Here is a 12,722-nt window from a genome sequence, read left to right as displayed (position 1 = left end):
GAGAGGTGGAACGTTGTGTGGATTAAAAGAGGTGGAACGTTGTGTGGATTAAAAGAGAGGTGGAACGTTGTGTGGATTAAAAGAGAGATGGAACGTTGTGTGGATTAAAAGAGAGGTGGAACATTGTGTGGATTAAAAGAGAGGTGGAACGTTGTGTAGATTAAAAGAGAGGTGGAACGTTTTGTGGATTAAAAGAGGTGGAACATTGTGTGGATTAAAAGAGAGGTGGAATGTTGTGTGGATTAAAAGAGGTGGAACGTTGTGTGGATTAAAAGAGGTGGAACGTTGTGTGGATTAAAAGAGAGGTGGAACGTTGTGTGGATTAAAAGAGAGGTGGAACGTTGTGTGGATTAAAAGAGGTGGAACGTTGTGTGGATTAAAAGAGAGGTGGAACGTTGTGTGGATTAAAAGAGAGGTGGAACATTGTGTGGATTAAAAGAGAGGTGGAACGTTGTGTAGATTAAAAGAGAGGTGGAACGTTTTGTGGATTAAAAGAGGTGGAACATTGTGTGGATTAAAAGAGAGGTGGAACGTTGTGTGGATTAAAAGAGGTGGAACGTTGTGTGGATTAAAAGAGGTGGAACGTTGTGTGGATTAAAAGAGGTGGAACGTTGTGTGGATTAAAAGAGAGGTGGAACGTTGTGTGGATTAAAAGAGGTGGAACGTTGTGTGGATTAAAAGAGAGGTGGAACATTGTGTGGATTAAAAGAGAGGTGGAACGTTGTGTGGATTAAAAGAGGTGGAACGTTTTGTGGATTAAAAGAGGTGGAACGTTGTGTGGATTAAAAGAGGTGGAACGTTGTGTGGATTAAAAGAGGTGGAACGTTGTGTGGATTAAAAGAGGTGGAACGTTGTGTGGATTAAAAGAGAGGTGGAACGTTGTGTGGATTAAGAGAGAGGCGGAACGTTGTTTGGATTAAAAGAGAGGTGGAACGTTGTTTGGATGAAAAGAGAGGTGGAACGTTGTGTGGATTAAAAGAGAGGTGGAACGTTGTGTGGATTAAAAGAGAGGTGGAACGTCGTGTGGATTAAAAGAGAGGTGGAACGTTGTGTGGATTAAAAGAGAGGTGGAACGTCGTGTGGATTAAAAGAGAGGTGGAACGTTGTGTGGATTAAAAGAGAGGTGGAACGTTGTGTGGATTAAAAGAGAGGTGGAACGTTGTGTGGATTAAAAGAGAGGTGGAACGTTGTGTGGATTAAAAGAGAGGTGGAACGTCGTGTGGATTAAAAGAGAGGTGGAACGTTGTGTGGATTAAAAGAGAGGTGGAACGTTGTGTGGATTAAAAAAAAGGTGGAACGTTGTGTGGATTAAAAGAGGTGGAACGTTGTGTGGATTAAAAGAGAGGTGGAACGTTGTGTGGATTAAAAGAGAGGTGGAACGTTGTGTAGATTAAAAAAGAGGTGGAACGTTCACTCACAGCTCAGATCAACAAACAGCAGCTTCTGCAGGAATCGTTTCTGGAACTTTTTCTGACGGGAATTCTGGGTAAATCATTATCTCTGAGTGATAAACACAGCAGCAGCAGGTCTGAAGATGATGATGATGAAGATCGCCTGAAGGTCAACGACCTCAGTTAATGTTCGTCTTCTTAATTGTCACCAGCGGGAATATTAACCCCCCTCCCCCCACTATAACCCCCATAAACCCCCTGATCCTCCTGATCCTCCCAGTCGATCCATGATGGATGAACTTCAACATCAGGATCTAATAAAGAACCTGATGATGATGATGATGATCTTCACAGACACTGACTCTGTCCAACAATAACACACATTCACTCATATACACACACGTGCACACACACATATTCACTCATATACACACACGTGCTCACACACATATTCACTTATATACACACATGTGCACACACACATATTCACTTATATACACACACACACACACACACACATATTCACTTATATACACACATGTGCACACACACACATTCACTCATACACACACATGCACACACACATATTCACTCATATACACACATGCACACACACATATTCACTCATACACACACACGTGCACACACACACATTCACTCATACACACACATGCACACACACATATTCACTCATATACACACATGCACACACACATATTCACTCATATACACACACATGCTCACACACATATTCACTCATACACACACATGCACACACACATATTCACTCATACACACACACGTGCACACACACACATTCACTCATATACACACACATGCTCACACACATATTCACTCATACACACACATGCACACACACATATTCACTCATATACACACATGTGCACACACACACATTCACTCATATACACACACGTGCTCACACACATATTCACTCATACACACACACGTGCACACACACATATTCACTTATATACACACACGTGCACACACACACATTCACTCATATACACACATGTGCACACACACACATTCACTCATATACACACACGTGCTCACACACATATTCACTTATATACACACACACACACACACACACACACACACACACACACACACACACACACATTTACTTATATACACACACACACACACACACATTCACTTATATACACACATGTGCACACACACACACACACACACATTCACTCATATACACACATGTGCACACACACACACACACACACACACATTCACTCATATACACACATATGCACACACACACACACATTCACTTATATACACACATGTGCACACACACACATTAACAGACATATTTACACAGACACTCATGCCGTATACACACATTTTTCTATATACACATGTATACACACACACACACACACCCCCACACACACACACACACACACACACACACACACACACACACACACACACATGCGTTCATGTGCCGATGGTGCGTTCATGTACCGATGGTGCGTTCATGTACCCATGGTGCGTTCATGTACCCATGGTGCGTTCATGTACCGATGGTGCGTTCATGTACCGATTTGTGCGTTCATGTACCCATGGTGCGTTCATGTGCCGATGGTGCGTTCATGTACCCATGGTGCGTTCATGTACCCATGGTGCGTTCATGTACCCATGGTGCGTTCATGTACCCATGGTGCGTTCATGTGCCGATGGTGCGTTCATGTACCCATGGTGCGTTCATGTACCCATGGTGCGTTCATGTACCCATGGTGCGTTCATGTACCCATGGTGCGTTCATGTACCCATGGTGCGTTCAAGTACCGATGGTGCGTTCATGTACCGATGGTGCGTTCATGTACCGATGGTGCGTTCATGTACCGATGGTGCGTTCATGTACCGATGGTGCGTTCATGTACCGATGGTGCGTTCATGTACTGATGGTGCGTTCATGTACTGATGGTGCGTTCATGTACCGATGGTGCGTTCATGTACCGATGGTGCGTTCATGTGCCGATGGTGCGTTCATGTGCCGATGGTGCGTTCATGTACCGATGGTGCGTTCATGTACTGATGGTGCGTTCATGTACTGATGGTGCGTTCATGTACTGATGGTACGTTCATGTACCCATGGTGCGTTCATGTGCCGATGGTGCGTTCATGTACCGATGGTGCGTTCATGTACCGATGGTGCGTTCATGTACTGATGGTGCGTTCATGTACCGATGGTGTGTTCATGTACCGATGGTGCGTTCATGTACCGATGGTGCGTTCATGTACCGATGGTGCGTTCATGTACCGATGGTGCGTTCATGTACTGATGGTGCGTTCATGTACTGATGGTGCGTTCATGTGCCGATGGTGCGTTCATGTGCCGATGGTGCGTTCATGTACTGATGGTGCGTTCATGTACCGATGGTGCGTTCATGTACCGATGGTGCGTTCATGTACCGATGGTGCGTTCATGTACTGATGGTGCGTTCATGTACTGATGGTGCGTTTATGTACTGATGGTGCGTTCATGTCCCTCAGAGCGTGAACAGCAGCAGTGGAACTTGTATCGGCAGAAACACTTTGTTGGTAAGAACTAGTTAAACAAGTCAGCAAACCTCAGCAGATCTTCTCACTCTTTTTCTTCTTCTTCTTCTCTTCCTCCTCTTCCTCCTCTTCCTCCTCTTCCTCCTCTTCCTCCAGAACGGCTTCCCGAGCAGAGACGGGAGTCTGGTCCTCAGGTACATCCCTGATCCCACAGACAGACTCTCTGACGACGCTTTCCAGCCTGCGCCAGGTGAGCTGCTGCCTCTGACTCCATCTGGTGGACGAGTGTGGAATTACACGAAACATTCTTCATGATTTATTTTTAGTTTCAAGATGTAAAATATATTTTATTAACATACTTTATGTACAGATTACTTTTGTCCACTTTTATCTGATTAATTATATTTAAAAAACATTTGTTACTTTTTGGTGTTTTGTATTAAAATAGAATCCATGACGTAAAATAGAATGAGATGAAATGAGATGAATAAATTAAATTAAAGTTAAAATCTAATAATTAATAATAGATTAAAACTGAATAATTTATTCAAATAAGATAATAAATGAACTGATCGAATACAATTAAATAAAACTTCACAAATAAATAGTAAAATAAAAGTCATTAATAAAATGTAACATTTAAATACAAATAAATCATTAAATTAAATAACGAAATAAATCAAGTTCTCACAAAAAAAACATTTTTAGTTATTTAGGTTTTTATAGAAGAAAAATACCTAAAAAATACCCAAATGTTGATATTTATGTTTTATCACAATTTTGAACAAAATAACTTCAAAACTTAATTTTAAATATTGGGAAACATGATTAAACAAAATATAAATCTGATATAAAAACTAAAGTAAACATGTAAGTCATTAAAATGGAAGTTAAAACTATAATAAATAAACAATTAAAACAACTTGTAGGTTTTACTGCAAGGTTTACTATTTTACTAAAATAATCACTTTTATTAAATAAATAAAATTAATAGTAAATAAACAGAATCATTAGATGTTTAATTTTTATTTTATGAAGAGGTTTTAAGACAAATAACACGTCGAGGAATATAAATAAAATAATAATAATAATAATAATAATAATAAAATCGTTATATTGTCTAAATAAATAAACACAAATATCACAATTTTTAGATGTTAAGGTTAAATCAAGTTAAGATTTAAGAAAAAATCTAACATAAAGAACTTAAATCTGAATATTTATAAAAGATGATCATAAAGTAAATAAAACAAACATTAAAACACTTTTAATTAAATAAATGTAATAATAACTAAATACACATCAGGAAACACATTAGTTCAGTTAATGCCATCATCAGAGTTTTGATTGACAGCTGTCGTCTCCCGTCACAGACTACATGAACCAGAACTCGGTCTCCGACATGAGCAACCCCCTCTACCAGCACCCGGGTCCGCCCCGGGCCCTCCTCCCCACCATCTCCTCGGACGACGCCGAGTCCGAGTACCTGAACTGTTTCCAGCCGGCGCCGGACGGACCCGAGTACCTGAACGAGGTCCGGCTCCCCGACCCCGACCAGACCCGGTCCAACGGGAAGCCGCGCTCCTCGGACCAGTACCGGCCGCAGCACAGCATCGACAACCCGGACTACCAGCAGGACTTCACGCCGGGCTTCAGGACCAACGGACACGTGCCGGCGGCGGAGAACGTGGAGTACCTGGGTCCGGCCTGAGACCCGGGACCTCCGGTCCAGACAATTAAAGGGCATTTTAAAGGTACCATCGGGAGTCTTGATCATGTGACTCCATCAGAACAAAGCGACGTCTGACCCGATGAACAAACAGGAAGTGGAAGTGGTCGCGGGCTTCAAGGGGACCAGCGGTGACACATGTTCTTGGCAGCAGCACTTTTGTAGCATTTTTTACGTCGACGCAAGTGAAACGTTATGGAGTCTGTATCAGAGTCTCAGCTGACCTTGTGATTGATCTTTTATTTATCCTCCTCCGCGACCTCTGACCTGGTTCACATCACATTCCACAGTAGTTTTCCACTCGTCAGGATTGTTTTTAACTCGTTTGTGTCGTATTAAAGATTATACTTCGTGTCCCACTGTCTCTGACTTAAAGAAACTGTGTCTTTGTAACAGACATGTGAGTCCAGTAGAACTCTTGACTGATGATCCAGAAAGAGTCTCTTCTCCCTACACCTCCTCAGTGAACTCAGCAGCAGTTATTGCTTAAGAAGAGCCTGAAGAACTTTTGACACTTAAGAAGAAAAACAAACATGATCAGGAGTCATCGTCAGAGATGAAGCTCACAACATGGTGAAGATGATGATGATGAAGATGAATGTGATGATGATGATGAAGATGATGACGATGATGATGAAGATGATGAAGCTGATGATGATGATGATGATGATTAAGGGGAAGGTGATGATGATGATGATGATGATGAAGATGATGATGATGATGAAGATGAATGTGAAGATGATGAAGATGATGAAGATTAAGGGGAAGGTGATGATGATGAAGATGAAGGTGATGAAGGTGAAGGTGATGAAGATTAAGGGGAAGGTGATGATGATGAAGATGATGAAGATGAAGATGGTGAAGATGAAGATGATGATGAAGAAGATGAAGAGGATGAAGACTTGATGATGATGATGAAAAGGATGATGAAGATGATGATGATGAAGGTGAAGGTGATGATGATGAAGATGATGATGAAGATGATGAAGGTAAAGGTGATGATGAAAAGGATGATGAAGATGATGATGATGATGAAGATGATGATGAAGGTGAAGGTGATGATGAAAAGGATGATGAAGATGAAGATGGTGAAGATGATGAAGGTGATGATGAAAAGGATGATGATGAATAAGATGATGATGATGATGAAGATGAAGATCACATCGAAGACAACAGATCCTCCAGACCTCCACATGAACAGGTTCTACTTCACTCTCAGCAGCTCCTGAAGATCTAACATTTAGTCTTCAGGAACATCTTCATGTTGCTCTGATGTTGTTCCTCACGACAAGAACCTGATGATTGACTCACGCGTTGATCACTTCCTGCTTCCTGCTCCTGATGAAGGTCAACGTGCTGTGATTGAGTGACAGAGATAAGACCTGATGAGACCTTGAACCCAAACACCAGCAGAGTGTGAGTCACACGAGGTGAAGATTCTTAGTTTGAAACTGTTCGACTGTCAGTTTATTACTAGTGATTTGATCTGTCAATCAAATATCTTCTTATTAGTTTAGTTGTATTTATACTTTATTACTGGTGATTTGATCTGTCAATCAAATATCTTCTTATTAGTTTAGTTTTATTTATACTTTATTACTTTTGATTTGATCTGTCAATCAAATATCTTCTTATTAGTTTCGTTTTATTTATACTTTATTACTTTTGATTTGATCTGTCAATCAAATATCTTCTTATTAGTTTAGTTTTATTTATACTTTATTACTATTGATTTGATCGACCTGTCAATCAAATATCTTCTTATTAGTTTAGTTTCAATCACAAAACGTTTCTCTGCCAGAGTTGTTGACACAACACACAGTGTTGTCATGGTGATGACAGCGCACAAGAATAAGAACGAAATAAACGACAATAAAATCACTATCTATTTATTTATTCTATTTACACTATATTGCAATATTTTTTTATCTTTTTTATATTTATACTTTAATAAACATTCATTCTATGCAATATTTAAAACATTATTTATTTGTTCTGTTTATACTATATTGCACTATTGTTTAACTTATTCATATTAATATGTATTAATATTTATAATATTAATATACATTTTATATACATATGCTGTGTTTTTTAACGGTTGCCAAGCAACGAAATATCGTTGCCAGTTTCACTGTGTGTTTCTTCTGTGTAAAGTGCAATAAAAGAAAGTATAAAGTATAAATAAGAGACTTTAAAATGAAGTCTCATATGAATAAATGTATTAAAAAATATATACATTTGATATATTATTATAATATAGATATTTGATTAAAGTGTGATATAAAATAATATATTAAATAAACTTCATTTAACAATATTCACAATATTTTGACACTAACGTAATTTTTTTAAATCTCGTTTGTAAAAAACTGTTGTTATTTTTGTAAAATAAATATTTCCACGATGTCAGTATTTGTTTAAAGATAGTATTTTGTTTTAATGTTTATCATCACAACTGCGCATGACCGCGGAGAATAGCTTCACTCCTTCAAGCTTCATTTCTATTTATATATTTTTATTTTTTTTAATCGATTTGTATTTCACGTAATCGATCACCAGACGTGAGTTATTTGTATTTATTTATTATTATTTATATCACGAAACTCATCGTAAACAACTTTCAACATGCAGGTCCAGGGTTCGCCGCCGGGCGGCAGCAGAGAGGCGTCGACATAAAGCAAAAGCGACAAAAGGCGGCGAAGAAGAAGAAGCAGCAGCAAAAATATGTCCAAGTTGACGTGAACTGTCAGAACCGTCAGAACCGCCAGAACCTCTCGACGTTTCCAGGCAGAACCATGAGCGGCTCGTCCACCTCCGGGTTCTGGAGTCTTGTCCTGCTGGTTCTACTGTCGCAGGTGAGTTTCGTTGAGTTTAATCCGCCTTTAAACGCCTGGAAAACACTTGGTGTCGCGAGTTTGTTTGTTCGCTGGAACAACAAAAGTCTTTGTTTTTGACAACAAACTGTTTCTTTATTCGCTTAAAACATGGAATAAATGTGTCATAAATAGAGCAGTTAAGAGTAACAACCTCTCCTGGAGATTATGTTTGGTGAACATATTTAATCCTTTAAATAAACAACATTTTATTAAATACAATGTTGTTTATTTAAATATAAATATTGTTAATAACACTCGCATTACAACTAAAAACATTACTTTGACGGATATTAACTGTCGTTGGAAGCGGTGACTGTTGTTGTGCAATTCATTCATACTTTTGTTTAGTCATCAATGTTCGTCACTCGAAGTCATCAAATGTCTTTTCGACTTTGATTTAAAAAGGTTTAAAGTGAGAAGTTTGTCATCAAAGCATCTGAAGTATTGATCCATTCAATCATCGCTTCTTCACTGAAAGAGTTTCTATCTTCTTGATCTGATCAATCGATACTTTAAAGATCGACTTCCTTCCTGTGGAGATCCATGACGTGTGAGGAAATCATTGATTTCTAATGGAATGTTTGTTTTATTCGAGACAAAACTGTTTGTTTTTCATGATTTATTTGACGTTAAAATATAATGACAATGGTTTTAGTAAATCAACCAAAAGACGGATCATTAAATTCACGTTTTAATGTTTAATATTTAACTTTTTGTTCTTCTTTTATTTGTTTACAACCAGTGCTTGTGTTGTTATGATTGTTTTGTTTATTATGTCAGTGTCACCTGAACAGAACCAGTGAACAAAGTTCTCTCTGGACCCAAAGACTCTGGACCTAAACAAAACCTTTTTATTTTTATTTTTTTTAATTCGATGGGTACGATCTGAACCATCTCACAAAGTTACGACTTATCTTTTTGTGTAGTTTAAACTTAACATCGTTCAAGTGTAGTTGTTGTTCCGTGAAGAATGTTTAATAGATTCTAAACACATGAACGTCCTGTTTTCTTCTGCGGTTGAATCGATCTTCGGGTCGAACCTAAAGCGAGAGTGAGATCATGTGATCGGTTCTGCTGACGAGACAGATGTCAAAACAAACTCTGAATGTTTATTGTTCTTCCAGCAAAAACAAAACAAGTGTAAGAACAGTCGATCGTTTCTGCAGCTCTCGTGTGAAGTCGCTGCACGACCGTGACCCCGATGTTCCGACGGTCGACCGGGGAGACCCGGCGTGTTGTGACCAACCAACTTGTGATGACGAAGAGTGTGTGACACACACGTCTTTTAGCAGAAGTGAGATTCTCTTTTTTAAGACAGAACAAGCTATTATTAAACGTGCGATCATGTGCTTCGACGAGCGCTTGAGATGTTCACCTTCGTTTCGTCCGCTTCAGACCATCGGTGTGCGAGTCTGAAACCAGTTCGACGGTTAGATTCATTATTTGAACTGGTTGTGTTTCTCCAACTTGTGGTGCAAGAAGTTCAGCCGCAGAACTTCCTTTCAATGACTCTGACTGACCACAAACTGTTTCCTTCAACTGAGAAAAATCTCTAAACTTGGTTTATGTTGTGTCTAAACCAGAAGGATCTTCTCGCCTGCAGTTCATACTAAACTCTGCAGCCAGAATTCTGACCCGCTCTAGTAGAAGAACTCACATTTCTCCTTCAAACTCTTCACTGGCTTCCAGTTTCTTTCAGGATCATTTTAAAATTCTGGTTCTTACTTTCAGATCTATTCATGGTCAGACCTTCCATCAGTGATCTGATCCAGACTTACACCCCAGCTCGGGTTCTGAGGTCTGTGGATCAGAATCTACTGATGGTTCCTGAACTTCCGGACCAGAGGAGAGAAATCCTTCCAGACTGTTGCTCCTAAGCTTTGGAACAATCTTCTCTCTCTTTGCTCTTGATGATCTACTGACTCCTTTAAGAAACATCTTAAGACGTTTCTATTTGTTCAGGCTTTTCCTTGATTTTCTGGAACTCCTGTGTTGTTCTCAGTATTATCTTGATCTTTAATATACTTTATTAAGTATTGTTTTGATTGTTTAAGCGCTTTGTGACCCTGGTCTGGAAAAGTTCTATATAAATAAAAATTACTTACTTACAAGCTTTGAAACATCCTTGTATTTAAAGTTCAAGACGTTAACACTTGTTTCAAGGTCAATAAAACAACTCTCTTGATAAAAGAGTCACATTCTTAAACATTCATTCACCAACAATGAAGGATTCGTAGGATTCCAGAGTCAGGAGTGTAAGAAAATATCACTTAAATATCACAATATATATATATATATATATATATATATTTTCACGGTACAATATCTATATATTTGAATTTATTATTAACGATTGAGATGTAAATAGTTACTTGATTCCACTTTTTTCTCTATTGAATACAAATATATTGTGTATCAATAAGATGATGTTAAACAAGTATTGTGTGTTTACTATGATATGAGAGTTTTCCCAAAATTAAACCATCAATATATCTTTTTAACTACAGTATCACAATATATTACATCGTATCGTTATATCAACACCTTCTTGTCAGAAAACACACTGATGGTAATTTTTCTTCTTCTTAAAAATGTAAGCGACAACCGGCGTAAATATCTCGCCAACATTTCTCATATTTCTTGAAACCAAACGTGCTGCCAGCAGGTGTCGCTAGTGTTCCTACAGCTGGTTGAAATCATGGTTAAATAGTAGTAGAAGAAGAAGCTGTCGCATCATTTCCTGTTAGTGTGTAGCAGCAGAGTTTGATTTGAGACATACTATCTGTGGAGGATTAGTTACTAGTTAGTACGTACACTATACTGATGATACTAACTTCTAGTATACTAAGAGAAGTATATTTGAGACATACTATCCGTGGAGGATTAGTTACTAGTTAGTACGTACACTGTACTGATGATACTAACTTCTAGTATACTAAGAGAAGTATATTTGAGACATACTATCTGTGGAGGATTAGTTACTAGTTAGTACGTATACTATCCTGATGATACTAACTTCTAGTATACTAAGAGAAGTATATTTGAGACATACTATCTGTGGAGGATTAGTTACTAGTTAGTACGTATACTATCCTGATGATACTAACTTCTAGTATACTAAGAGAAGTATATTTGAGACATACTATCTGTGGAGGATTAGTTACTAGTTAGTACGTACACTATCCTGAGGCATACTAACTTCTAGTATACTAAGAGAAGTATGTTTGAGACATACTATCTGTGGAGGATTAGTTACTAGTTAGTACGTACACTATCCTGATGATACTAACTTCTAGTATACTAAGAGAAGTATGTTTGAGACATACTATCTGTAGAGGATTAGTTACTAGTTAGTACGTACACTATCCTGATGATACTAACTTCTAGTATACTAAGAGAAGTATATTTGAGACATACTATCTGTGGAGGATTAGTTACTAGTTAGTACGTACACTATCCTGATGATACTAACTTCTAGTATACTAAGAGAAGTATGTTTGAGACATACTATCTGTGGAGGATTAGTTACTAGTTAGTACGTACACTATCCTGATGATACTAACTTCTAGTATACTAAGAGAAGTATATTTGAGACATACTATCTGTGGAGGATTAGTTACTAGTTAGTACGTACACTATCCTGAGGCATACTAACTTCTAGTATACTAAGAGAAGTATGTTTGAGACATACTATCTGTGGAGGATTAGTTACTAGTTAGTACGTACACTATCCTGATGATACTAACTTCTAGTATACTAAGAGAAGTATATTTGAGACATACTATCTGTGGAGAATTAGTTACTAGTTAGTACGTACACTATCCTGACGCACGCTAACTAGTGCACTAAGAGAAGTATTTGAGACATACTATCTGTGGAGAATTAGTTACTAGTTAGTACGTACACTATCCTGACGCACACTAACTAGTGCACTAAGAGAAGTATTTGAGACACAGCTCTGGTCTTTCACACACTTGCAGCTTCAGGGTTCTCCAGCCAGGGTTCCTAGCTTGATGGGACACAACCGGGAGTGATAACACTGAAAATACCGAAACCTTTTCTTCTATGGTTTTATTCTGTGGTTAGTCCAGATCGTCGTCGAGTTCTTCCTGTTAACGAAGCCGCTCTGAGTTCATGACCCTGTAGGCAGGTCATGTGATCCTCGTCGTCAAC

At 38.5% G+C, this 12,722-nt stretch overlaps 2 protein-coding genes across 3 annotated transcripts in view; both read left to right on the top strand.

The window, feature by feature from the left end:
- egfra (epidermal growth factor receptor a (erythroblastic leukemia viral (v-erb-b) oncogene homolog, avian)) overlaps positions 1–6,024 on the top strand; it is a 59,744-nt gene extending 53,720 nt beyond the window's left edge. For both annotated transcript variants that reach the window (XM_087811085.1, XM_087811084.1), the window contains 3 exons: positions 3,936–3,983; positions 4,098–4,191; positions 5,315–6,024. In XM_087811085.1, coding sequence (XP_087667211.1) covers positions 3,936–3,983; positions 4,098–4,191; positions 5,315–5,652 — 480 coding nt within the window. In that variant the 3' untranslated portion in view covers positions 5,653–6,024. The remainder of the gene's footprint in view (positions 1–3,935; positions 3,984–4,097; positions 4,192–5,314) is intronic.
- Positions 6,025–8,372: 2,348 nt separating this feature from the next.
- npc1 (Niemann-Pick disease, type C1) overlaps positions 8,373–12,722 on the top strand; it is a 30,935-nt gene continuing 26,585 nt past the window's right edge. The window contains exon 1 of the mRNA XM_087811098.1: positions 8,373–8,528. Within this exon, the coding sequence (XP_087667224.1) occupies positions 8,469–8,528 (60 nt within the window). The 5' untranslated portion in view covers positions 8,373–8,468. The remainder of the gene's footprint in view (positions 8,529–12,722) is intronic.

The sequence above is a fragment of the Callionymus lyra genome, chromosome 16, assembly GCF_982586985.1.
Source record: "Callionymus lyra chromosome 16, fCalLyr1.hap1.1, whole genome shotgun sequence".
In the NCBI taxonomy this organism is placed as follows: Eukaryota; Metazoa; Chordata; class Actinopteri; order Syngnathiformes; family Callionymidae; genus Callionymus; species Callionymus lyra.
This window is presented reverse-complemented; position numbering and strand designations above follow the sequence as displayed.